Here is a 26690-nt window from a genome sequence, read left to right as displayed (position 1 = left end):
CCATCGTCCATACCGCGAAAATCGGGAGGCTTCGGTGGGCGGGTCACGTCATCAGGATGTCGGATAGCAACCCGACTAAAATGGTTCTCGAGAGTCATCCGACCGGTACAAGAAGACGTGGAGCGCAGCGAGGTAGGTGGGTCGACCAAGTGGAGGACGATCTGCGGACCCTACGCAGAGTGCGGAACTGGAGACAAACAGCCATGGACCGAGTGGAATGGAGGCGGCTACTATGTACAGCAGAGGCCACCCCGGCCTTAGCCTGACCGCTGCTGCTGCTGCCCTTTTCAAATGGAGGTACCCAAATGAACCAGTGACATATTGTAGAATCCAGCACTGTTTTTCGTGATCCAGATTCCCAAGATTCAGTTGATACCGTCGAGTTGTCGCCGAAGAGCTTCTCGTGCTTTCTTGATCCTCTCACAGGTAACTGACACGTCTACATGTGTATACAAGTAGAAATACGACTACATGTGTATACAAGGGAAATGTGACCTGTTTCAGTACATTACATGCATAGTAAGTATTATTTACTCTTGTGGAGTCTGCTGACCTGGCGGAACCACGAATCCTTGTGGCTACCGCATGTGAATCACTTCATTCAACGTCATATATAAATACGATACGCGGTTCTGATATTCTGAAACTTCATCTGTCCACCTGTGGTCAATAATACACGGAAAGGCGACTGCATGGCAACGTACGCCGAAACTTTCTCGTAGTCTCAACCGTACCGTTACCCGAACCTTTAGGTGTCGGGTCAAGCCTTGAGCCGATCAACGTTAACGTACCGGCATCATCCAGCTTCTTTTAAGATAACAACCTTACTCCTGATCATGTTGCAGCCTTCCGGAAGGACTACTTGGAGAAATCTCATCGAGAATTTCCCATCAGACTTTTGTGAAGGAATTCCAAAAGATTTTTTTTTTGCTTTCTCCATGGATTCCTCCAAAAGTTCTCCTTGGCATTTCTTCAAGAGTTCCTTCAGGAATTCCTTTAGGTAATCCTCTAGAAATGTCCACCGGGATTCTAACACAAATTTATTCTGTGATTTGTATGATTTCCACAAGCATTTTTCAAAGATTTTTACACAAAATCCGCTTGGAAAATCCCCAAGAATGCCTGATGGGTTTCTTCCAAAAAATCCTCATGTGCTACCTCCAGAGACTTTCCCAAGGATTCCTCTAGGAATTCCTTTTGAAATTCATCCATCAACTCCCCTGCGATTACCTCTCTTAAAAAGTCCAATTATTTTCCAATTTAAGTCCAATTATAATCCCTGCTTTAAATTTTCGTTGGATAACACTTGAAATACTGCCAGGACTTACCCAGGCATTCCTCCAAGAAGTCTTGCTGAGATTCGTGAAGCAATTCCTGCTGGAATTCCTCCAGGAAAACCTGAAAGAGTTCTTAGCGTTAGCGTAGTTACGGTATACTTTGTAGATTGGATACTAACAACATTCATGTACTTTACATGTGTTTACTTGGTTAAAATTTAATCTTTTGGAAGCCGGCAATCAAAAGAGATTTTTTTCTATTTATTGTTTAAATAATTATGTTTCTGCTCAGTGAGAGGCCAAAGCAGATCCGATCCCTCCAGGGTCAACGGAACATTACAATAAATGTTTGAAACGCGTGAAACAACAGTTGTCGATCCGAGAAAAAAATCTTCAATTGACATAAAAAAAAACGCGAAAACTATAAAAAATTATAAAAAAAATCACGTAAAACGATGTTTTGTCGTCCCGAATGCAGGGTTGCCCGCTTGTACATCTGAAATAGAAAATAGTGTTAAATGGTGATAGGCTCACAACAGTTACATAATTTTCGGAAATAAATCTCTCTAGACATAGACAAAAAGGGCCCATATAGCCGAGGTGGTAAACGCACGGGTATTCAGCATGACCATGCTGAGGGTGACGGGTTCGATTCCCAGTCGGTCCAGGATCTTTTCGGAAAGGAAATTTCCTTGACTTCCTTGGGCATAGAGTATCTTCGTGCCTGCCATACGATATACGCATGCAAAATGATCATTGGCAGAGGAAGCTCCCAGTTAATAACTGTGGATGTGCTCATAGAACACTAAGCTGAGAAGCAAGCTTTGTCACAATGAGGACGTTACACCAAGAAGAGAGAGAGAGACATAGACAAAAAATTACCTGAATCCTCCTGAAACAAATGGTTTATTAACAATGAAAATAATAATACAAAAAAAGTAGAACAAGTTGTGATCTTGGAATTTTCCTGAATTTAAATTAACAAAGCTAAAAAAATACAAGATCAACACTTGTTATGGTAGATCTTACGACGTAACGCACCATTATAAGGTGATCTACCCACGTTACTGGACCAGGAAAACCTGAAAGAGTTCTTGAGCAATTACTGCAGATAAACCATCTGGAAATGTTTGAGAAATCTCAGCAAGAATGCTTGGAGAAATCGTGGCAGTAGTTCATGAATGAAACCCAGCAAGAATTGCTGGAGGTATTCCGAGAGGTATTCCTAGTGGAATCCTTGAAGACATTTTTAAAGAAACCACCGGAGGAATTTACCGAAGAATCCTTGGTGAAATCTATAGAGGAATCCCAGCAGAACCCCATCAGGCATTCCTGGAGAAATTTCAAGAGCAATCACTTTTGGAATTCCTCTAGAGATGCTTGCCCGGGTTCCTCCCCAAATTTATTCTATAGAATAGAAAATTCTGGAGGAGTCATATATGATTTTCTCCTTCCAGCTATGCTATTCTTCAGAGCTATGCTTCCAGTTATGCTTTCTTCAGAGTTTTTCTTTACGGATTTCCCGCTCTTTGTAATTCAATAATTACTGCTGGGTTTCCTTCAAGAAATCCTACTAGAATTTCATCGGGAATTCAGAGATTCCAAATTAAGTAAGGGTTTTTTTTTCAACACAAACGAACATTGATCAAAAAAATGATCATTGATCAATGCTAGCTCAAATCAACAAAATCAAAAATTATATTAAAAAGCCTATTTAAACATGTATTGAAGTTTCACAATACTTTTTGGAGTAGCTTAACATACACTCAGAGGACCAGTACTTGTTTTAAAAATATAAAATATATAACGCTTGCTTTAACAAGAGAATTATTCAAGAAAGATCGAAAATTTTGATCAATGTTACCCCGGATTATGGTATTCATCCTACGTGATCAAGATCAAGAAAATTTCTTTCAAATTTAAATACGCCACCATTATTTGTGAATTCATTTATCTATTCCACTGACAAAATCAACATTGTACTCTTAATAATAGCTGTTCCTTTTTCATTACGTAGTTTTGAGATCGTAATACAACTTATAGTTTACCAACGCTTATTTAGATTGAGATTAGTGGTCGAATTTTATTTCACTCCATTAAGCATCAATATGGTAACAAATTTATATGGTATTTTAAGATTTGGGTTAAATCATTAGGTTGGAAATGAACACAACAGATGTATGGAGTTTAAAGCGGTCGTGAATGTCTTGTAAATTGGGCGTTATTACTGAATGTGCTGTTTTTTGTAGTGATCTGGAAATCTGTCATATCCCGAAAGTTTCCTTTGAGCTTATATGTAGCACTAGCATGACCCGTACTCATCCATCCACGTCTCATAACGCGCGACATCGTTGGCCGACACCGACTTGCGCGTTTTGGCCATCGCATCCTGGAAGTCCTGTGCCGTAACCGGTAGGTCCACCTCCTCTCTTCGGATCATCTTAATTTCCGACGGCGTCAGACCGTTGATGTGCCTCCGCATTGCCATCATGGCGGCATCGCTGGAAACGGAATCATTCTCTGTAAAAATGCTACTTTGTATTTGGTGGAAATCTAGGTACCTACCGACAAACATTGGCGATGTCCGAACCGGTATAACCTCGTAACTGGTCAGCTATGGTTTCGGTTTCCAAATCGGGTGACATGTTGACACCCTTCAGGCAAAGTTCCAGCAGGGCCTTTCTAGTGTTGTCGTTGGGAAGACCGATGTAGACTCGCTTCTCGAATCGTCTCCGGAAGGCTTCATCGATGTCCCACGGGTGGTTGGTTGCCGCCAGGACCATGATGATTTTTTCATCACTGGAAAAAAAATAATTCGATGCATACCAATTAGGAGCGATACTTCACAAAATACTCTATAGCTAAGCCGGTTAACACCCTGGTTTTTTGCAGGGTCTTCGATAATGTAAATATCTTTACTTAAACTAATAACCATCTTAGCGCCAACGAACGATGAACCCTTGAAGGATAAATTCTATGAGAACCACACCCGGTCAACGGGCGTCCATTACCGGACGTCATAGATGCGAGTACCTGTACGTGTGAAGACCTGCCAGATTTAGTTTATGCGGTCGGGCACGATAATCCAGCATAACGAGTTCAAGAAATGATACAACAATACGTTTATATATCAAATGACCGACAAGGCCGAAGATGATGCTGCACAGCAATATACCATCAGAATTGTGTCTCAGTTACTGCAGGGCCACTCTAGATAAGAAGTCCATAAGCTTTCTCCATCCGAAAACTTCTCCAGGGCTTCTCTTCTTGAATAAGCCACCCCTCTCCCCCCTCCAAGGCTTTTCCAGAGGAGAAGCCCTATAAAATAAGAGGATAAGCCCTCCAAGACTTCTACAGAAGAGAAATCCTTGGGTGATACTGTACAAAAGAAGTTCTCCTCCAAAGAAAAGGAGAAGTTTTCCTTTTTTTCAAAGAATCCTACAAATCTTCACTGGGGAATAAGTAATCCAAGGAATTTCTAGAAGAAAAGCCCTCCAAGAAAGCTTTCCAAACCTTCTGCAGAGAAAAATCCTTCAATGATCCTGTTTTCAAGAAATGTCAGCCGGAGGGGCTTCTCTAGATGAGTAGTCCACAAGTATTCTCTATAAAAAAAAGTTCTCTAGAGATTATATGGAGGAGTAATCCTCCGGGCTTTTTCTAGAGAAGTAATCCTCCAAATCGTCACTAGAAGAGAAGTTACCCTGTGAATTCCTAGAGGAGAAGCCCTCAAGCAACTTTAGGGGGCTTTCTATGTTTTATCTAGAGAGAAATTCTCCAGAGATTCTTCAATGGAGCAGTCGACGATCGAAGGATGCCGCCAGGCAACAAATGCTAGTAGTTGAGACCTGGCTCAACAGAATGCTATGCAACGTGAAAGAGTATAAGAGAAATTAAATCATCGCAGCAAAAAAAACGACAGCACGAAGATAGTGTAATTGATTACTAAAGCACTTTAATGAATGCATTAATCGGAACGATATGCGGTGGTTTTGTTCAATTTTCAATGGTACGCGGTACAAAACTATACCAGTACCCACCATGTGCAATGGTTGAAAAGGTATTTTGCAGACACTACAGGCAGCCAAAGGGAAGGAGCTTATCGAAGATTTGTTAAACGGTATCACATGGGGTATCAACAAAGATGTTACCAGGAACAATATTAACACCCGTCATCAAGGTGAAGCATTGGAACCATTAACATTGGATAAGGCTCAGAAGAGCTTAAATGAACTGAAAAACAGTACGGTTGTTTGAAAGGACAATAACCCGGTTGTATTTATGAAGCGTAGAAGTGAGTAGCTACATCAATCAGCCCACCACATTCTAGTGAATATTATTATTATATAGATCTTCGGAAATTCTTCCAGGCATTCCTTCAGAAATTCCTCCAAAGAGACTTCCAGAAAGATTTCCAAATCGAATTCTTTCAGAAAATCTGGCGTTCAATAAGAGCTTATCGAGGAAGTGTGTAAGAAAACCATCCTTGCTTGCTTGGATTGCGTTAGGAATTTCTCCATGATTTTCTTCCGATATTTCTTAAGAGCATATCTTCCGGGGGATTTTATAAGGAAATTCATTCAACAACCGTTCTCAAAGATTTTTCGGAGAGTTCCTTCGTAAATTTTTCCAGAGATTTCTCCAGAAAATCCTGCAGTGAGGATCTCAAAAGGTTTCGCAAATATTTGTTCAAAAGTTAGTCCATGAATTTATTTAGGTGTTTCTCCACAGATTCCGTTAGAATCTGATATTTCTTCACAGATTCCGTTAGAAAAACATCAATATTTTTTTTAACAAATCTTTTAAGGGACCTTATAGTAAATTTTTCAGAGAATCCTTGAGAGGTTCCTCCAGAACTCTTTCAAGAGAATCTCTTTGATAATTGTCTACAGATTTCTTCAGAAATTCCTCTTACTATTCCTTTTTAAAAATTCATCCTCGGATTTTCATAGAAAACCTTCTATGGAATTATATTGAAATTTGTCTAAGGATTCTTTCAGAAATTAGTCTGAGGATTTCTCTAAATATTTCATCAAGCTTTCTGTTAGAAAATCATCTAAAAATTCCTTAAAAATTCCTCCACGGATTCTTTCGAAAGATGATGTTCAAGGTTTTTTCATCATTCCTATATGGATTCTTTCACAACTTTCTGGAGGAATTATGTTAGAAAACCTTGCTTGGATTACTCCAGCAGCTCCTTCAAGAATTTCACAGAGTTTCCTTCGGAAATTATACTAGAAATTCCTTCAGAATGTTGTCCAAGGATTGCTTTTTAAACACTTTCATAGATTTCCTCAGTTATTTCTCCAAGGATATTTTTAGAGAATTCTCAACAGAATAATTAAAAAATCTTGCCAAAGGTTCTCTTTGACGATTTTTTAGGAATTACTTCAGAAATTCCCCTGAATATTTCTTAGGGAATTCTTCCTGAGATATCATTAAAAAATCTTAGATAATTTCCTTTTGCAATTCGCTTCTTTCATAAAAATGTCAAAGTATTCCTTCAGAAAAGTTTTCTAAGAGTTTATTAGAGAATTCCTTTCTAAAATAATTCCGACATTTCTCTGAAAATTCCTTCTAAAAGATTCCTCTGAGAGTTCCTTCGGAAATTCTTCCAGCGATTTCTCCAGAAATTTCTCCAGAGAGACATTCGGGAAGTTTTCGAAATACATGTTCAGAAAATTGTCTTAGAATATTTCAGGATATTCCTCCTAGGATTCCATTAGAATTTCAGAAAAAAAAACTCCATGTTTTTTTTTGTATCAAATGCCTTAAGTATTTTTTTATGGATTCCTTTGGAAAATCTTCCTAGGATTCGTACTGAAATTCCTTTGAAAATTCCTTTGGAAATTCTTCCATGTATATCTTTCTTATCTTCCATGGGTTCCTACAAAAAATCATCCAGCATTTCATGCAGGAAATTGGAAACTTGGAATTCATTCAGAAACTTCTTCAAAAATTCATTTAAAATCTCTTCCGAAGATTCCTTTAAAAATAGCTTCAAAACTGACTTCAGACATTTTCATTATACAATTTCAGTTTTGCTTTTTAGCATTTCCTACAGGGTTTATTTTTCAGAAAATCTTGTGCAGAGATTTTTCAATAACTCTCCCTTGGATGCCTTCACAAATTTATCAGAAAATCTGTCATGGCTTGCTTCAGAAATGCTTCTAGTTTATTTTGGAACTCCTTCCAGGGATTCCCCAAGAAATTTCTGCAAGGATTATTTAAGAAAAAAATACAGAGATTTCATCAAAGGAAATTAAAAAAAATCCTCCTTTTTTAATCTTTCCAGGGCAGGGGTTCTTTTGGAAAATCAACCAGGGATTTGTTGAGAAAGTCCTCAGAAATTTTTCTTTAGAAATTTTTCCAAGGATTCCTTGAGAAAAACCTCTAAGAGTTCATAACAAAAAAAAATATATATAAAAAAAATTCTAGTGATTCCTTTAGAAATCCTCAAAAATTTTGCTTTATTTTATCCTTTGAAAAATCTTCCATAGATTTCTTTAAAAATTGCTCCATTGAGAAAATCCTCCATGAATCCTTTCAGAAAATCTTCCTCGAATTCCTACAGAGATTTAAAAAACATCCATAGCTTCATATAATTCTGTATGAACTTCCCCAGAAGTTACACCAAAGTTTGCTTCAAAAATTCCTCTAAAGATTCCTCCAAAAATGACTCCTGTAGAAAGCCTTCCATGGATTTCCTCAGAAATTGCAGCGTGATTTTTTTTCAGAAACCCCTACAGGAACTAATCCGAAAAATCTTCCACGCATGCCTCCAAGAACTCATCCAGTGATTCCTAAAAAAACAGAAAATCTGATTTCCTTCAGAAATTTCTACAAGGATTCCTTTAAAAGCTCTTCCAAAGATTCCTTTGGAAAATTGTCTTCAGAAATTTACATTGAACAATTCCAGTACTGCTTAATAACTTCCTATATTCTGTTTTTTTTTTTAAGAAAACCCTTTAAAGCTTTCTTCAATAATCCTCACATGAATTCCTACACAAATTTCTCAGAATATATTCCATGGTTTGCTTAATAAATTCCTCCATAAACACATTCAAAAATTTCTCTAGAGTTTTTTTAAGTTCTTCTAGAGCTCCCCCAGAAATTTCTCCAAAGAATATTTTAGAAAAAAAAAACCAACGATTTCCTATGAATCCTCTATGTATTTTTAAGAAAATCGTAATAAGATATCAGGAGTCTCTGAAGAGGACTTGGTCAGAAAGTCGCCTGAAAATTTTATTTATAAATTTATTCAGTGATTCCTCAAGAAAAACTTCTAGGGATTCATTAAGAAATCCTTCACAAGGTATTTCTTAGATTTCTTAAAAAATTACAGCATTCTTTAGAAAATCCCAGAAATCCTTTCAGAAAATTCTCCTCGAATTGCTTCTAAAATTGTCACAGAGATATTTGAAAAAAATCATTCATTGCTTCATATTTTTTCTATGAACTTACTCAAAAATTTCACCAGAGTTTGCTTCCGAAATTCTTCTACAGATTCCTCATGGACTTCTCTAGAAAGCCTTCCATTGATTTCCTCAGAAATTCCTTCGTGGATTTGTTCAGAAATCTCTCAAGGTATTCATTCAAAATATCTTTCACAGATTCCTTCAAAAATTTATCTAGTGATTTGCTGCAGAAAATCAGAAATTCAAACTTCCTTTATAAACTTCTCCAAGTATTCCTTCAAAAGCGCTTCGAAACATTTCTTTGGAAATTGCTCCAAAATTGTCTTCAGAAATTTACATTGAGCAATTCCAATATTGCATAAAAATTTCCTCCAAAGATGTTTGAGAGAATCTTATTCAAAGATTTTTCAAAAAATCCCACATGTATTCCTTAACAAATTTATCAGCAAATGTTTCATGGCTTGCTACAGAAATTGCTCCATAAATATCGTCAAACTTCCAAAATAAACTCTGTAGGTGTTTACCTACAGAGTTCATTTTGGAAGTTTTTCTTAAGATTGCCCAAGAAATTTGATAGATTTTCATAGATTTCCTCAGGGGAAACCTCAATGGATTTTTAAGAAAAACCTCATAAAATATCTTGAGAAATCTCTTTAAGGGTTCTTTTTAAAAATCTTCCCAGGATTTATTCTGAATGTCCTCTGAAAATTTACTCTACATTTTTTTTCCAGGAATTCCTGGAGAAAAATCTCTAGGGACTCGTTAAGAAAATGCATTCAGAAATTTTGTCAAAAAAACTTCGAGTAATTCCTTTAAAAATCCACAAAAGTTTTATTTTTTTTTCCTAAAAAATTTTTCATTCTTTCTTAAAAATTGCTCCATAGATTTATTGAGGAATCCTTTCAGAAAATCTTCCTTGAATTCCTTCAGAAATCTCTACAGAGATATTTAAACATACATCAATTGCTTCATATATTTCTCTATGGACTGCCTCAGAATTTCTACCAGAGTGGGCTTCAGAAATTCCTCTACAGATTATTGCTTGGACTTCTCTAAAAAGTCTTCCATTGATTTCCTCAGAAATTCTATCATGGATTTTTGTTTTCAGAAATCTTGTGCAGAGATTTCTTTAATAATGCCCACATGCATTCCTTAACCAATTTCTCAGAAAATCTTTCATGACTTGCTTCAGAAATTCAATAAAAAATACTTCAAGAACCCCTCCAGAGTTTCGATAGAAAGTTCTTCTAGAGATTCCCCAAGAAATTTCTCCAAGGATTATTTTTGAAAATCTGCCATAAATTTCGTAACAGAAAAGCTCCATGGATGTTTAGGAAAATGTTCAAGAGATTCCTTTGGAAATCTCTCCGAGGGTTCTTTTGGAAAATCTACCAGGGAATTTCAGAAATTCCTCTAAGAATTCCTTTTGAAATTCTTACGCGGATTTCCATAGATTCGTATTGAAATTCCTTCAAGGTTTCCTTTAGAAACTCTTTCTGGAATAGCTCAAGAATATTTTCAAGGGATTCTCTGGGAAATTTGTTCAGAGATTCTTCCAAAAAATCTTCTAGAGATTTCATAATAAATTATACAAAGATTTAAATTTCTAGAAAATCTTTCAGAGATTTCTACAGAAAACGCTCCATGAACTACAGGAAACCCTTTCAGCAAATGTACCTCAACTTTATTCAGAAGTTTCTACAGAGCTTTTTGGAAAAAAAAATTTATTACTTCGTAACTCCTCTACAGATTCCTCCAGAAATTTCTCTAGAGAGTCTTCCATGGAGTTCCGCAGAAATACCTCCATGGATTGTTCAGAAATCTCTTCAGGGATTCATCAGGGAAATCTTCCACGGATTCTTTCAGAAATTCTTCCAGTTATTCCTCCAGAAAATCAGAAATTATAAAATCTAAATTCTCCAAGAATCCATTCCAAAAAAAAGCTCTTCCAAAGATTTCTTTAGAAATTGCTTCAAAATTTCCTTCAGAATTTTCGAAACACTTTTTTCGGTGGGAAAATTCTCCAATATTTCCTTCAGAAATTCTTTCAGGAATCCCTATAGAAACTGCTCCAAGAAATTTCTCGGGTATTCCTTCAAAAAATATCTAGGATTTCGAATTCTTTCAATTTCCAGGGTAGAGATTCTTTCAAAGATTCTTGCAAAATTTAAACCAGCTGTTTCTAGAGAAATACTTCTAGAGTGTCTTTCCGGAATGCATAGAGCTACTTCTTCACGAACTCCTTCAGAAATTCCTTCGTGAATTTCTCCAGGGAATCTATTGGAAATTCTCCTGTTCCAGGAATTCTCCCAGAAATTTCTGAACTCTTACCGATATTATTTTGGGAGTATTATTAGTTATTCCTTCGTTTTTCTCAGAAATTTCTCCAAGAATGCCTCCAAGGATACATTCAAGAGTTTTCCCAAGGTTTTGTTGTTTCAGGAATAATTTCATAGAAATTTCTTCAGTAAATAAGTTTTTCAAGAGATTTTGCTGGGTATATAAGAGAAATGGCTTATTCGTGTGCTCCTCCAGAGATAACTGCAGAAATACGTTCACGAATATCTCAAGTAATTGAATAAGATAATCATCTAGCAATTTCTTCAGGACTTCTTTTAAAAAAATGCTAAAGAGTAATTTCTCCAGGGCCTTGTAGGGGTTTCCAAGGAAATTCCTCTAGGTATTCTTCAGGAATTTCTCCCGGGATTGCTAGTGTAGAATGAGCTTTAAGTTAAAATACACGTTATTGGATATCAAAAAAAATCCCGGGATTCTATCGGATAATCGTTGAGGAACTCTCTCAAAATTTTCTCCAGGGATTTTAACAAGAATTAAACAAGGGATTTCTCCAAGCGTTCTTTCAAAAGTTTTACCACGTAATCCTTCTGCGATTACTCCAGAGATTGCGTCAGACATATCTCCAGAGACTTTTTCAAAAAATATTCTCAGGAATTGCATCAAGGATTTCTTTTGATTTTTTTTCTATGGATTTTTTAGATATCTTCTAGGGGTATCTGCAAACAAAACTTCCAGGAATTCCTTAATATTTTTTCCAAGAATTTCTCTAGGAATTTCTTCAGAAATTCTTTTGAGAATTCCTTCAGAAATTACATCAAGAGTTCCTTCTGAACCATATCCTGAAATTTTTCAAAAATATTTCTCTAGGAATTATTTCAGATAGGGTCTGGGACCATTTGGGCAGGAGCACCTATTTTGGGCACTTGTGTCTATAAATCAGACAATTTAGAACCGATTGACTTGATTTTTGAGACACGATCAAATACGCACAGTATCTAGCTATGTGCAACAATTCAAGTCAATCGGTTTGGAATTGACTGAGTTATAGCAGTCCTGCCCAAATGGTCCCAGACCCTATTTCTTTTCAATTCAATGTGGGTGTCAAAGATTAAAAACCATGGGTAGTCTTCACTTATTTTGCCTAACCTTGCAACATCTTGCAAATGCAAACAAAATTCTCGGATTCTTCCGATGGCCTTCTAGGGGTGGACGTTAAAGGATGCAAACACAATTGCTTTCTGAGTGTTTGAGCGTAAACTACTGCGGGTAATTCTCGGTGGGAATCTATTGAATGTGACGCAAACGCATGGTATCAAGTGTATCAAATAAGCGAATATTATGAAACTTTTAAAATACGGAAGATATCTTTGGTTTGGTATTTAGTATGAATCAACTTTTATGAAATATCTTACTTGGCAGCATTCAATCCGTCCATCTGTATGAGCAACTCCGCCTTGAAACGCCGGCTAGCCTCGTGCTCGGAATCGTTTCCCCGGCAGGCACACAGCGAATCGATTTCATCAATGAAAATCGTACTGGGAGCGTAGAACCGCGCCATTTCAAACAGCAATCGCACGAGCTTTTCGCTCTCTCCGCGATACTTGGACGTCAGGGTGCTCGACGATACGTTGAAAAACGTTGTGCCGCATTCCGTCGCTACGGCCTTCGCCAGCATGGTTTTCCCCGTTCCAGGCGGTCCCACCATCAGAACACCCTTCCAGGGGCGTCGGATTCCGCGGAAGAAATCCGGCAAGATAACTGGAAGCACTACCGCCTCCTGAAGAATTGCCTTCGCTTCATTCAAACCGGCCACATCATTCCACTGAACATTCGGGTTCTTCTGTAGCATGTCCTTTTCCAGCGTATCCACCAGATGCGTTTCATATCCAATAGGCGAGAATATCTTGGACTTGTCGATCCGTTTCACCGGCGAGTGCTGCTGTTGCGGGGAGTTCTCTTCCACCGATGTGGCTTCTTGGTCGTCTGATCCTCCGCCTTCCTCTGAGGAAGATTTTTTCGGGCGTTCCTTGATCTTCGAAGTGGCCAGCTTTCGCGCTCGGATTCGTTCTACCGATCGGCTTTTGCGCAACGAGGACTTCTGGCCGCTGGTTCTACTGCTTCGCCGTTCCGTCGGCGTCGCATTGGTTGAGCTAGTGTACCCGACACTGTGTTGGTGCGTAAGCGATGAGGTACTGTTGTGGTGATTGGAGTTATTGATTGAAGGCAGTGTTGGTTGCAGTTCTGGGTCCCGACGGCGAAGCGAGGAAATCCAGCGGGAGTCCGTTGCCGTTGGAGGTGAGGCGGCGTTGGAAGCCATAGCGGCATGGCGAGGGTTTGGGTGAACTTCTGGAAAGATAAATATGATAAGAAGAGTTGAGGTAAAAACGTTATAGTATAGCCAAGATATTAGGGGAGACTAAGGAGACTTGATCCCTTTTTCTAAATTTACCTGAATCTTCAAGAAAAAACACAAAACTAGATCCGATTTCCGTACAAAATCTATTATCTATTACAAGTTAATACACAACAGAAGGCCTCTAAATTATGGTTAAAGTTGTCAAAACTGTGTTTTATGGAGACATGTCTTATGATGTATTTTTCAAAAATGGGTGACACTTGATCCCCCTTTGAGCACATGGTTTATTTAAAGGGAAAATCATTCCAGAGTCTTCCTATTCATTTTCTTTTCAAGTTTTCTTGTATTTTCGATGCATTTGGAGTGTTTGAAATTGTAAGATTTCCTTAAATTTTTAAGGATATGCCGTATTTTCAAAATGGGGAGACTTGATCCCCCTTTTCTTGGTTTGTACTAAAGTTATAATTATCTGACACATTTTATCGTTGAATAGACTAGAATTCCAAGTAAATAGAAGCTTCCGAATAGAATTTTATTTTTCACATGTATAATGTGTGTGTAATCCTCGAGGGATCAAGTCTCCCCATGTCACTGTTGTCTATACTAAGCTGAATTAATTGAAATATGTTAACAACAGCCTTATTTGGATAAATAAGTTTGAAAATATTCTATTTAAACTATGTGCTGTGAAATTTTGACACGATTTGGTTTAATTATCACAAAGTTATTGAGATTTTTCCGAATCGCCTAAAAGATTTCTGAAGGACTGAAAACAAACCATCTGCCGTTATAAAATAATGCAATGTACAATCGAAATCACTTGTAGCCAAAACATAGTCGTTTGTCCAGGAGTAGTTTTGGAAAAATTATGCTAGAAGAAAAATGTTTTTAATTCCGAGCAAATATGGGGGGAACAAGTCTCCCCAGGGATCAAGTCTCCTCAGTCTCCCCTATAAATACTAGACACAAACGCCAGTGAATATCTTAATTTCGGTTAAAATTCACATTGCAAAGTTTAAAAAAAAATTAAGGGAAAATTAAGTCTATTTTGACAAGCTTGTTGCTAAGAACTAAACAAATTGACCGCGAAAAAAAAATTCATTCAAACTTCCTTAAGTGTTCCAGGAATTCTTATAGTGCATTGTAGAAAACCGCATAAAGGTTCTATAGACATTCTATTGGAAATTATTTCTGAAACTGCTCATTGTATTAATGGAAATTGCTTCATAGGAATTTCGCCAGAATTTTCAGTATTACAATATTCAATTATTCTACCAACCACAAATTTATTAATTATTGTTGAATTATTTCTATTGATCATTTTTTTTATCACAAATACTTTCTGGATATTTCGTTGTAGTATTTCGTTATTCCAAGAATATTTCGTTGTAAAATGCTTCAGACATACCAAAGAGTTCCAGAAAAGTAATTTCAAATAAGGCTGCTACAAATATTTATTTCACTTTTTGTCCCACCATGCTTTCATGCTTTGGCTGGTCGAGGGGGGGAATAAATATAATAAAGTATTTAATCAGAAAAATAATAAAAACTCATCGTATTTGTTAAAGAATTTTCAGCAAGACCCGATTTTTTGATAAATATTTTTTATCTGCCCCCTCAAAAAGCAAAATTCTGCCAAACAAACATTTTTGAAGGGGGGGGGTGCAAAAAGTCAAAATAAAATTTGTATCAGTCTAAGATACTCTAAAATACTCTAATGTCACAAAAGTTCAGCTTATTGGACGCAGTGGCTTAAATTCCCCAACAGGGGAGGAAAAAAAAAGATACTCTAAGAATTACATATTCATTTTCCCCAAACTGGTCTTATTCAGAAATAAGATAGAAATTTCTTCACAGCTGTTGAAAAGTTATTTGGCCCTAATTAAAATGTTGAATAAAAAGTGGATTTTTTTCAATCTTAGAAAAATCATAATTTGTGAAAATTTTAACGTTCTACAAACTTTATATAAAAATCTATTTTGAATAGATTCATTCAACAATATTGAAAATTAGATGAAAATTAAAAAAGTTGTGACTTAAGGCAATTAAATTGAAAGCATCTTTTTATTATTCGAGAATTCATTTATTAAGCCACTTAAATTATATGTAACATTTTCTAGCTTAGATGGCGCAACCCGTACGATCGGGGCGTTGATCGCTGACGGTCACAGATAGTCGCTGGAGGTGGTACTGACGGTGGACTTTAGATTCGCCGGGTACAGCTCGTCGTAGTCCGTGGGGACTCCTGCCGCTTCAACGTCGTCCTGAATCTCAGAAGTATTAACGTATGTAGGATCATCATCTTCTGGCCAATCTCGGTCAACTCACCCAGAAGACCCATATTTTCAGAACTTCTGGAAAAGAGCGTGGCCTGCAGTGATAGGATACTCGACCCGAGCAAAGGCGGATAACAAAGTGATATCACTTTGATAATAAACTGTGTTATCGGTGTTATCGTTTTGTTATTTTTATTATGATCTTTTTCAATTGATGATAACCAGATGATAACAAATTTAGTTATCGATAATTTTGGTCTATCGCGATACCTTATAAATACTAAACGATAACAAAATATGTTATCTGTTTCCAAACGCATATTTCAAAGCTTTCCCAAAACTGAGAGTCTGATGAAGCTCGATTTTTTTTAAAATAGATTCCGCTTCCCACCCAATGCGACTGTTGTACGAAAGCGTAGCCTTTTATCGGGGCTATCGGCTGCGACTGACAATCACTCGATCAGGGTTCAAGACCCGCCTGGGTGCAATAGTTGACAACATTGGTTGTAAATTATAAGACACTTTGAAGAAATAATGAATTGTAAACCATGTGTTTTTCAGGGCTGGCAGGAAAAGTACGGGGCGGAATGGACACCCCTGCATATTTTATGCTAATTTTTAGTAACATCGACCAGTTAAGTAATTTGTCTACGGAGATCAAATACTCCATAATACTCCATCTTAAACGAGTTTACATAACATCAAAGGAAATTAAATGAACTTTAGGGTAAAATAATAGGATTGTTTTTTATTCAAAACTCTCTAAAACACCCAACAGTATGCAATGCACGTACATCCATTCGTAATTGCCAGTGTTCATTTCGCCCCTAATCGATTACAACATGAAAATTGCTATTTTAAGAAAATTTTTATCAAAAATAAAATACTTCATCCATTGCTAAATCATCGTATACATGTAGATAAGGTAACAATTCACTTGTTTTTTAGTGGACACACTCGAAAACGCGTAATATCTTATTTGATGCTGCTTCGAAATTATAAGAATTTTACGTTTGTAAAAACATATTTCAATTTCAATGATATTTTGGTTGTTCTGGAGCAATATAAATGGTACTTTTGAAAAATAAAACCATGACTTGTTCCTTTACGCTTATGCATTAAAAGTTTTACATAAAAGTCAACGATTTCGGCAGAAACAGGGGTGCCCATTTCGCCCCGGGTGTCCATTATGCCCCTAATCCCCCTAAGTGACAATTAGGTCCATTTTGAGCTGAGCATATCAAAACAGTCAATTTTCCGGATATTTTTAATATTATTTTTATGTGATAAGGAAAATTATACTAAATCGGCAAAAACTGGATTGATTTTGAAACTCCATACATTTTATATAGAATGAAAAATTGATGGAAAACTTTGAAGCTCATTCACTCGAAAATAGGTTTTTGTAACATACACCCCTTTACTTCTAGCCCTAATTTTTGATAAATAAAATTTTCTTTCTACTGTGTACACATTCATCACATAGTCCCATGAATTGCCTAAAATATTGTCGTACACACCTCATCAATCGCACAAACTGTTTCTAAGATTATCTGTATTTGTCAATGGATTTTTGTTCAAGTTTTTCTCAAACATGAGGCTAGGATCAATATGACGGACTGATTATGAAAATTGTCAATAAAAATGCTAAAATAAAACACAAATAAAACATACAAACAAAGATACCATCCAATTTGTGAAGTTGCTCTAAAAAATATTACGAATTTTGACCCTTTCTCCCCACCAAAAATTGATTCAGGTATTACTTGAGTTCCCTGTAAAAATTGCTTCAGCCTTCATTCAGAAATACATTCAGGAGTTTTTCTGATAATTTTTCCACGAATCCTTGCCGAAATTTTTCAAGGAGTTTCCAAAAAAAAATCCATTTGTAACTTCAGAAATTCCTCGTTCGGATAATTCAATTGAGGAACACATCGTAAAATATTTCGAAAACGCTCCAAGTTTAATTTTTGAAGAAACTTCAAAAGAAAGTCCAGAAGAAACACAAAGTGGATTTGTAGAAGAAACTCTAGAAAATTCAAGTAACAACTACATACTACAGATGTTTCTAGAAAAACACATAGATAAAGTTTTGAAGGAATTGCCAGAAAAACTATTGCAAAAATCCTTGAAAAATTCCCGAGGGGGAATTATCTACTAGAACTTGTGTAGGCATATCTGCAATAACTCCTGGAGGCATCCTTGCATTAACTACTTGAGAAATTTCTGAAGTTAACTCTGCATGATTCTTTAGAAAAAAAAAAACTCCTGAATGAATCCCTGCAGCAACTTTCGGAGTAGTTCGTGGAAGAATTTCTAAAGCAAGTAGAGCCTGGGACCATTTGGCAGGGGGGCCTATTTTGGGCACTTGCTGCTATAACACAGTCAATTTTGATCAAATTCGCATGATTTTTTGGGACACAGTGAGATACGTACAGTATCTAGCCATGTACAGAAATTCAAGTCCATTGCTTTGAAATGATTGAGTTAAGGTACCCCGGGGCAAGTGAGAATCCGGGGCAAGTGAGACCTACGGCTATAATTTTATCTATTTTTTTTATTTTTAAGGCAAACATTCTTCATGGAAAACATAGGTATCACACCAACGGATACTTTGAATTCAAAAATTGTTATTGTTCCCACCATAAAGAGACCATATATGTTATTGTTGTTCATATGTATTTTTCAATTCACTTAGTGAGATTTCCGTACTCTACTATATTCGTCGTTTAAAAATAGGATAACAAATGAAGTAAAACTTTTTCGATTGCAGGATAATATTTGAAGTGCTTCCAGGTTATTTTAATCGAGAAAGCTGTAATTTATTATCATCTATTACCTTTAGTTAACTGCTCTCACTTGCATTTCAGCATCTGGGGCAAGTGAGACCTATGAGAGTAAACAAACACATTTTCATAGTTTGATCTCGCTTTCTTCAGCCTAAGTCGAAATTCCACAAAAGTGAAGTAAACATCGGTGCCTTAAGTAATCAATCGTTGAATTATACTTAATTACTTCTGTTCTGATGATGAGGCTATTGTTTAAAATGATTAAGTCTTGGAAATAACATATTTTTTTTCCAAACCATCTATTTTTCATATTTTCGTCTAAGCAAATTCCATTATTTTATCGTTTTTCGCTGCATAATGAGTTTTTGTGAATGTTAAGGAATTGGCCATATGTACAGTATAAAAAAAATGGAAAACGACTTATTCTAAGTTCACGATTAAAAAGTCTTTTAATGATTTAATGATCGTAAAATTATGTAAGCGAAAACATAACATCTGTGAATCTTGAAAAACCTTTTGGCGAGATACATCAACTACGTAATATGAATAACAAGTTTGAAAATCTTTCGGCATTTAACTTTATGGTGCTTTTTGTATAAATGAAATCTATTTGTTTTGCACGAGCTGCTAGAGTTCAATCATTTTTTTTTTCTCAGTGATTCGTTATTATATGTGTTACGTAATTTATGCACGATACCACAAAATTCTTCCAACATAAATCGCTAAACGTAGTTATTCGCTTAAGATATTTATAATTTATGCTACCTTACATACAGGGTGTTAGGTTCCTGAGTGCAAACTTTTTAAAGGGTGAAAGAGGACCATAAATGGTGCAAAAAATTGTTCTACGCATATGGTCAAATCTCAACCGTTACGTAGTTATTGAACTCCCCATGTTTTTGACTCTTATTGCCTTAACTAGCTATAACTTTAAAACGGTCAAACTTATTGCACTTTTTTAACCCTTATTCGAAAGATTATTAAATTTTCTATCAAATGGCATCTTTGAACCGATCGGTTCAGTTAAATAACTAAGTTTTCTAGATCAAATAGCCTAAAAGTTGTGTGTTTTAATTTGTTTTTGTCAATTATCTTTGAAAAATGCGTAATAATTTAAAATTCTTTCTTTGGCAAAGTTGTGGCCCCTGTTTTACTCTACAATTTGTTTTTTGACATCGAACTTCTATCTCTTATCGTTTTCTTGAAATTTTGATTTAAACGACGCATTTCAGATCAGAAATTTGCAATCGTCATGGTAAGCACTTTTTTGCGCATTGTGCTGCACATTTAAATCAAAATTGCAAGAAAACGATAAGAGTTAGAAGTTTGGCGTCAAAAAACAAATTGTAGAGTGGAACAGGGGCCACAACTTTCCCAAAGAAAGAATTTTAATTTATTACGTATGTTTTAAAGATAATGGACATAAACAAATAAAAACACGCTATTTTTAGCTATTTTGCTCTAGAAAACTTAGTTATTTAGCTAAACCAATGGGTTCAAAGATGCCATTTGATAGAAAATTCAATAATCTTTCGAATAAGAGTAAGAAAACTGCGATAAGTTTGACCATTTAAAAGTTATAGCCAGTTAAGGCAATAAGAGTCAAAAACATGGGGAGTCCAATAACTACGTAACGGTTGAGATTTGACCATATGCGTAGAACAATTTTTTTCATCATTTATGATCCTCTATCACCCTTTAAAAAGTTTGCACTCATGAACCTAACACCCTGTATATGCAGCAACTATACTAAGCCATTTGTACAAAAATTCCAAATAGGTCCCACTTGCCCCGTGATACGGAGTAAATGAAGATCTGCTCCAATTTTCATTATATGCATAATATACAGAATGTAAAATAATTGAAACAGTTTTAATGCCCGTTAATAAGAAGAAATATACCAACAATGTCTTTTAGAATCATTGGAATTATAAAATTATTTATGTTTAGATTTTTATGGCTTGACAAAACCAAACTAGCATTTTTTAGGTCCCACTTGCCCCGGGGTACCTTATAGCAGCAAGTGGCCAAAATAAAACCCCCTGTCCAAATGGTGGAGCAATTGCTGATGAAACTCCATCTTGAATTAATTCCCAGAATTATTGCATAAAGAAAACCTGCAGCAATATTAACGAATTATTGGGATAATTTCTGAAGAAAATCCTATAGGAATGGGGCACGTTCGGTGTAGTACTAGATTTGTAGTAATGAGCTGAATTTTAGTATGGTGAGAAGGTCAATTCTGCGTTTCTGCAATCAAATGGTCCAAAAAGCGTGGGTATTATGATTCCTTGCCTAATTTGATGCTGTTTGAGCAAAACTTCGAATAACTATGTCGTTTATGTTGCAAGAAATGGAGAAAACAACAACACTGTTACCCAAAGTTTTGCTCAAACAGCATCAAATTAGGCAAGGAAACATAATACCCACGCTTTTTGGACCATTTCATTGCAGAAACGCAGAATTGACCTTCTCACCATACTAAAATTCAGCTCATTACTACAAATCTAGTACTTCACCGATCTGTCCTATTCCTGCAGTAACTTTCATAAAGATTAGTAGCAAAGTTTAGTATTAAGGGTGAAGACATTTGAAAAGTTCATCTGATATTCCTACTTGGGGGTTCCAGGCATAATAGTTAAAATGTGCCAAAATGTACAGTGCACCTAGGAGCTAGCTAAGCAAGATTCCCAATCTAGGCAAATTGAAATCTTTCTAGATTTTCCGCAGCAAAACACCAACGTCGCATTACTCAACCCTCGGTCCTTGAAAAAGTAGCACAAGTAATCAAAACAAACCAACAACATTCAAATGTACGAATGGTTGTTTGAATTAATGGAGTAAGAAATTAAGAAATTGGGGTTAATGTTATCGAAGCCAAAAGGTGGAAAATTCTGTCTCAAGAACACTCCAACACACTGTGGTACATTGCTTACGGCCAGTTAATTTAGGTAATTGGGTCAACGACGACGACGTCTGTGAAATCTTAGCAGATAGATGTAAATTAACCCTCCTTTCGACCCCATACAAATTCGCCACGCACACAACACTCGAATAACACACACAGTACCCTCACCCTGTAAGCCCGCTGTAGAAGTAGCATAATCAGTATGCTGACCTTGTGTGGGAATTTTATTCTTATGCAGGTTGACACGTATCGAGCCGCCACCGCCACTAGCGCCGAGTCCTCCCGGACCACAGCTGGCCGCCACGTTGGACGTGCTGGTTGCCTTCTTAACACCTCCACCAATTATGGGACCTCCCATTCTTCCGCCGTGGCCACCCATTCGCGATCCACTTTCGACGCCCATCGGGGCACCTCCCGGGCCGTCGCCGTTCGAGCCAGATATCCTTGACGGCCGATGGGTGGTGGTAATTTTGGTGAACGCAAACGGCGCTAAATTATCCAGTATCAGCGTGTCCATCATCCGGGCCATATGCTGGAAACTGGACGTGGAAGGTTGCGAGCTGCAAAAGAAAGGAGAACAAAGCAATTTTTGAAATAATGGCTTCTAGGCAGGCAGTCGAGCGGGAAATTGGAATGATTTTGGCCGGAGGACACCTCACACGTTATGCTAAATAAGGAATCATTTGGGAAGAGACTTGTTTCTGTAGTAGGGCCTAAAAATAAATTTGGTGATACAAATTTCAAGAAATATTTTTTAGACACTGGTCATAGTTTCATGGATATAACATCATCTCTGACCATAAAAACATTCAATTTCAGTGTTTGTAAATCAATACTGTATTTTAATAAATTCAATGATATTTTAATGTTTCTTTCAGTTAATGAGCAAAGATGATCTACAATTCGTAGTTGCAACTCCGTGATTGACCAGAACAATCGAAATTGCACAAGGAACCAACAAGCAACATTTTTATCGCTTCAATATTAGGCCTGCACCAGAACTACAAGATTAATTTACAGATATTACAGACTCCAGGAGTCTTCATGAAAACGCATTGGCAAAATTACCCCAACTTCTTCTAGTATGTAAAGAAAAAAAAAACTCGGAATTATCTCACCCAGTTCCATGTCGAGGGATGATCGCAACCACTCCTTAACTCTTTCAACTTTCTGCAAAACTGTTTGCTGTCAAGTGTACATCCATTTTTATCACTTCACTAGGAAGGACAATGTGCACCTGCCCCAAACACGCGTCATTTTTCACTTTTTCCTTGAAACAATTCCACCCGATCGCGATCCTAACCGCTTCTGCTCCGAACACGCGTCATTTTTTACTTTTTCCTTCGAACAATGCAATGCGACCGAGATCCCCATCGTAACTCTGTATTCCAACATTTCATGACATGGGAGAATAACATTCCTTGTAGGTCGGGGCCCGTGGCGCAAGTGGTCACACGTTTGCCTCATAAGTAGATGGTCATGGGTTCGATCCCAGCCCCAGCACTTTCGTCAGATGCTCTTTCCCCTCTGAGAGTAGGTAACACTGACTCTCTTTTGAGCCCATGGCTCAAACGGACCCGGTTACTTGGATATCGGTGAACGGCAACTCATAATTGACCCACAATCGGACTGGAAAAGGAACAAGAGCCACACATCAACATCCTCGTGCTCATCATTCTACCACGAACAGGGTAGAAAAGTGGCAGCAGCGCATAGGCAACCAGTTCGATATAGTAGAATTAGAATAGAATACTTGTAGGTGCTGTACAAAGTATTGTTAGTGCAGCTGCCAATTGGAATCGCTCACGTAGTGCTCTGGTGGACAAAAGAGCTATAAATTAGGTTGAGTGGTTGAAAAATAAAAAAAAATACACATTCCTTGAAACTTTCACAAACAAACAACACAAACAAACAATTCACAACAACATAAAACGAGCTCACTAAAAAAAAGCCAATCATATCGGCACACACAAGGGAGAAACTTCTCACTTGCTCGAGTCTCTTCTTCGCGCTTTTAATGTTTCATTCAATAAATACATAAATTCTAAAATCTTGCAATATCCTAGAGATCTCCTTGGAATCTCAGATTAAAAAACTACACAGATAAAAATAATGAGGTTTACACGTCATGTAAACTTCATTTTAGTCATATAAACTTAGTGTTATGATGGTTTACATGATATATCATGTATATTTGTGTTATATGTCATGTAAACTTTCAGAGTCATGCTGAATTACATGACATATAATGGAAGTTTACATGATATTTCATGAACTTCTGCGATATCCCATGCTCCAGTTATGTGCATCATATGTCACAGAATTTTACACTCTTTTTTCGATCTGTGTACAATCTTTGTGGATTTTTTTCCAAAAAAAATCAAGAAAAAAATAAGGATTTTTTTATAAGAAGAATCCTCCAAATACTTGGTCATAAATTCCTCCAGCGTTTTTTTTTGTCAGGAAGTATTCCAGGTAATTTTAAGGAGTTCCTTCAGAAATTCTTAAAGGGTTTTCTTTAGAAAACTTATAGTTACCTTTAGGTTTACTCACCAAAGTTTTCAAAAAAATTGCACAAGGAATTAATTTAATTACTCCTTTAAAAAACCTTGACTGTGTTTCTTTCGCAATTGTTCCATGGATTTCTTCAGATAATCCTTCAGAAATTGCTTTAAGAAAGTCCTCTACGGATTCCTTTTCAAAATTCTTTTAGAACATCTTCCATGGATTGCTGCACAAATTCTCTCAGAAGATTCTCCAGACGGTTTTTACAAAAATTCCTTTACATAAGCATCCATCGATTTTCTCAGAAATTCCTCTTTAGCTCCAAGAATTTCTCCACGGTTTCTATAGAAATTTCTACAGGAATTTCGATACAAATATCTCATTTTTTTCTAAATATCCTTACAGAAACTTATCTAGGCGTATTTTTTCAGACATTCTTGCAGGAATTCCTCCAGGAATACGTCCACCAACTGCTCCAGAAAGTATTGAAAGTCTTCAAGAATTTTATTGAAGAACATTTCATGGAATTTTCAAGAAAATATCAGAAAACTCTTCTATACATTTTATTAACAATGAAGTTTCTCCTGGAATGTCTTCAGAAAACTTTTCAGAAATTTCTGCATGGATATCTTAAAAAAATTTGGAGCTCTTCAGATATTTCTCTAAAGATTCATTCAAGTGTACATTGTAAGATTTCTACAGGGATTCTACTGGAGATTTCTTTACAAATTCTTCCAGGAGTTCTTCCAAAAATTCTCACTCGGATTCCTTCTGAAATTCTTTTGGGTATTCTTTCGAAAATATCTACGTAGACTGCTCAAGAACTTAGCGTATTTTTCAGTAAATCAGCAAGGAATTTCTTCAAAAGTTCTTCCGTGGATTTTTTCTGATTTTTCTTCAAAAACCCTACAGCGATTTTTTCGGAAATTTTCAGTAAGGTTTTTTCTACAAATATCTCCTGAGATTGCTCCAGAGATTCGTACAGGAATTGCTTCAAATTTTCCTCCACAGATTTTTTTTCAAAGTGTCTCTCAAAAAAACCCCTGGTGTTCAAGATGAATTCATGGAGAAAAATTGTTAAAGCAATTTCTGAAGTTATCTTTGCAGAAACTTCAGCAGAACATGTGAAGAAACTACTAAAGATACATCCTGAATTTATTTAAAAAAAAACTGATGGAGAAACTCTACAAGTTATTCCAGAGAAAATAGCTAGATAAATAAATGGAGAGATGCCTGGAGAAATTTCTGCAGGCATCTATTAACAATGTCTACACAAAATTGCCAGAATTCCTTCACAAAATTGCAGGCAAAGTACTGATAGATTTCTCGAAGGAATTCCTCCTTATATCTCGGGAGAAATTTAGAAAAACTTTTGGAAATGCCTCTGGAGAAATTCTTAGAAGAATTTGTATGCGATTTTTGCAATTCTGCAGAGACGCATTATTTTTTAATGATTTTTTGAATCGAATCATTGAAAGAAAATAAGAGAAATTGGAAAACCCCTTTGCCTATTCATGTAAAAATTTCTTTAGAAACCGGAAGAAATTTTGAGAATATTCTGAATAAATCCGTGGCCATCTCTGCAATAAAACTTATGGAGAAACGCCAGAAGGAATTTCAGAAGAGTCTCTAAGTAATTTTTTGCAGGGAATTTTGTAATTTTAACCTGATAGAATCTTTAAATATATGAAGTAATACCGGAAGAAATCTCAGGAAAAAATCAAACATTAATTTCTGAAAAATTACTGGAAAATTTCGGAAACTCTTAAAGAAAAAGTTAGATGAATTAATGAAAAAAAAATCTGAATATTTGTGAAAGAAAATCTCTTAGAATTGCATCTTTTGCAGAAATTTATGAAGAGTTACCTGGAGAAACCACCGAACAAATTCCTAGAAGCATTTCTGGAGAAATCCCAACAAAAAACTCCTGGAGTAAATTCTGATAAAATGCCAAAATCATTTTTTTTTTATAAATTATTGAAAAACATGTGAAAGAATACATGCAAATACTTCTGTAGCAATAATCATTGAAGGAATTCATCATAAATCCCTGAAAGAATCCCAGGAGGATTTTTTGAAGGAATTTCGGAAGAAAAAACGTCAAAATGAATCTGTTGCATGATCTTTTGAAAAATTTCTTTTAAAAAAAACTCCTGAAGAAGACCCTATAAAAATTCCTGGGAAACTCCTGAAAGATTATCTAAAGGAATCCCAGAAAAAAATTTTCAAAGAAACACATGGACAGTCTCAAAAATTCAAGGAAAATTTTGAACAAAAAAAACAGAAAAATCTCCAAAGGAAGTTCTGCTGGTAATCGTGAAAAAAAAATTCTAAACATTTTCAAAGAAATCTGGTAAAACAATTCATGGAGGGGTTTCCCCGGAATAATTCTTGTTTAGGTAAAGCTTGAGTAAGCTTGATTTTATAGTCGTGCGATGCGCTTAAGCTACTTAAAACAGCCATGTTCTTAAATTGTGGGTCGCCAAATTAGGGTCGCCATCTCGGATATACGGACTACGGGCATCTTCTCCATACAAAATATACCCATATTGCATGATTTTACAGCCCAACAATCCCTAATATAGTCGCCTTTTTAATTGTAGGTCACCACCTTGGATTTCAGGTCGCCATCTTGCATTTTGGAAATCTACTTTGGACTCCGCAGAACTCTTCGATCGAATAAAGTTCGCCGTAACACGAAGTTAACCATCTACAAAACGTTGATTAGACCGGTCGTCCTCTATGGGCACGAAACATGGACCCTACGTGCAGAGGACCAACGCGCCCTTGGAGTTTTTGAACGAAAGGTGTTGCGTACCATCTACGACGGAGTGCAGATGGAAGACGGAACTTGGAGAAGGCGAAT

General features: G+C 36.4%; 1 protein-coding gene across 4 annotated transcripts in view; it reads right to left on the bottom strand.

Annotated features, from left to right (window-relative positions):
• Positions 1-3211: 3211 nt before the first annotated feature.
• Positions 3212-26690, bottom strand: part of LOC109424046 (katanin p60 ATPase-containing subunit A1) — a 116882-nt gene continuing 93403 nt past the window's right edge. For 3 of the 4 annotated variants that reach the window (XM_062860104.1, XM_062860103.1, XM_029871871.2), the window contains exons 2-5: positions 21488-21879; positions 12403-13336; positions 3843-4076; positions 3212-3778 (exon numbers count right to left, since the gene is read on the bottom strand). In XM_062860104.1, coding sequence (XP_062716088.1) covers positions 3580-3778; positions 3843-4076; positions 12403-13336; positions 21488-21879 — 1759 coding nt within the window. In that variant the 3' untranslated portion in view covers positions 3212-3579. The remainder of the gene's footprint in view (positions 3779-3842; positions 4077-12402; positions 13337-21487; positions 21880-26690) is intronic. The other variant, XM_062860102.1, reaches the window with a different exon arrangement.

This window comes from Aedes albopictus, chromosome 3 (genome assembly GCF_035046485.1).
Source record: "Aedes albopictus strain Foshan chromosome 3, AalbF5, whole genome shotgun sequence".
Lineage (NCBI taxonomy): Eukaryota > Metazoa > Arthropoda > Insecta > Diptera > Culicidae > Aedes > Aedes albopictus.
Note: the sequence above shows the minus strand (reverse complement) of the source record. Positions and strands in the feature narration are given on the sequence as shown.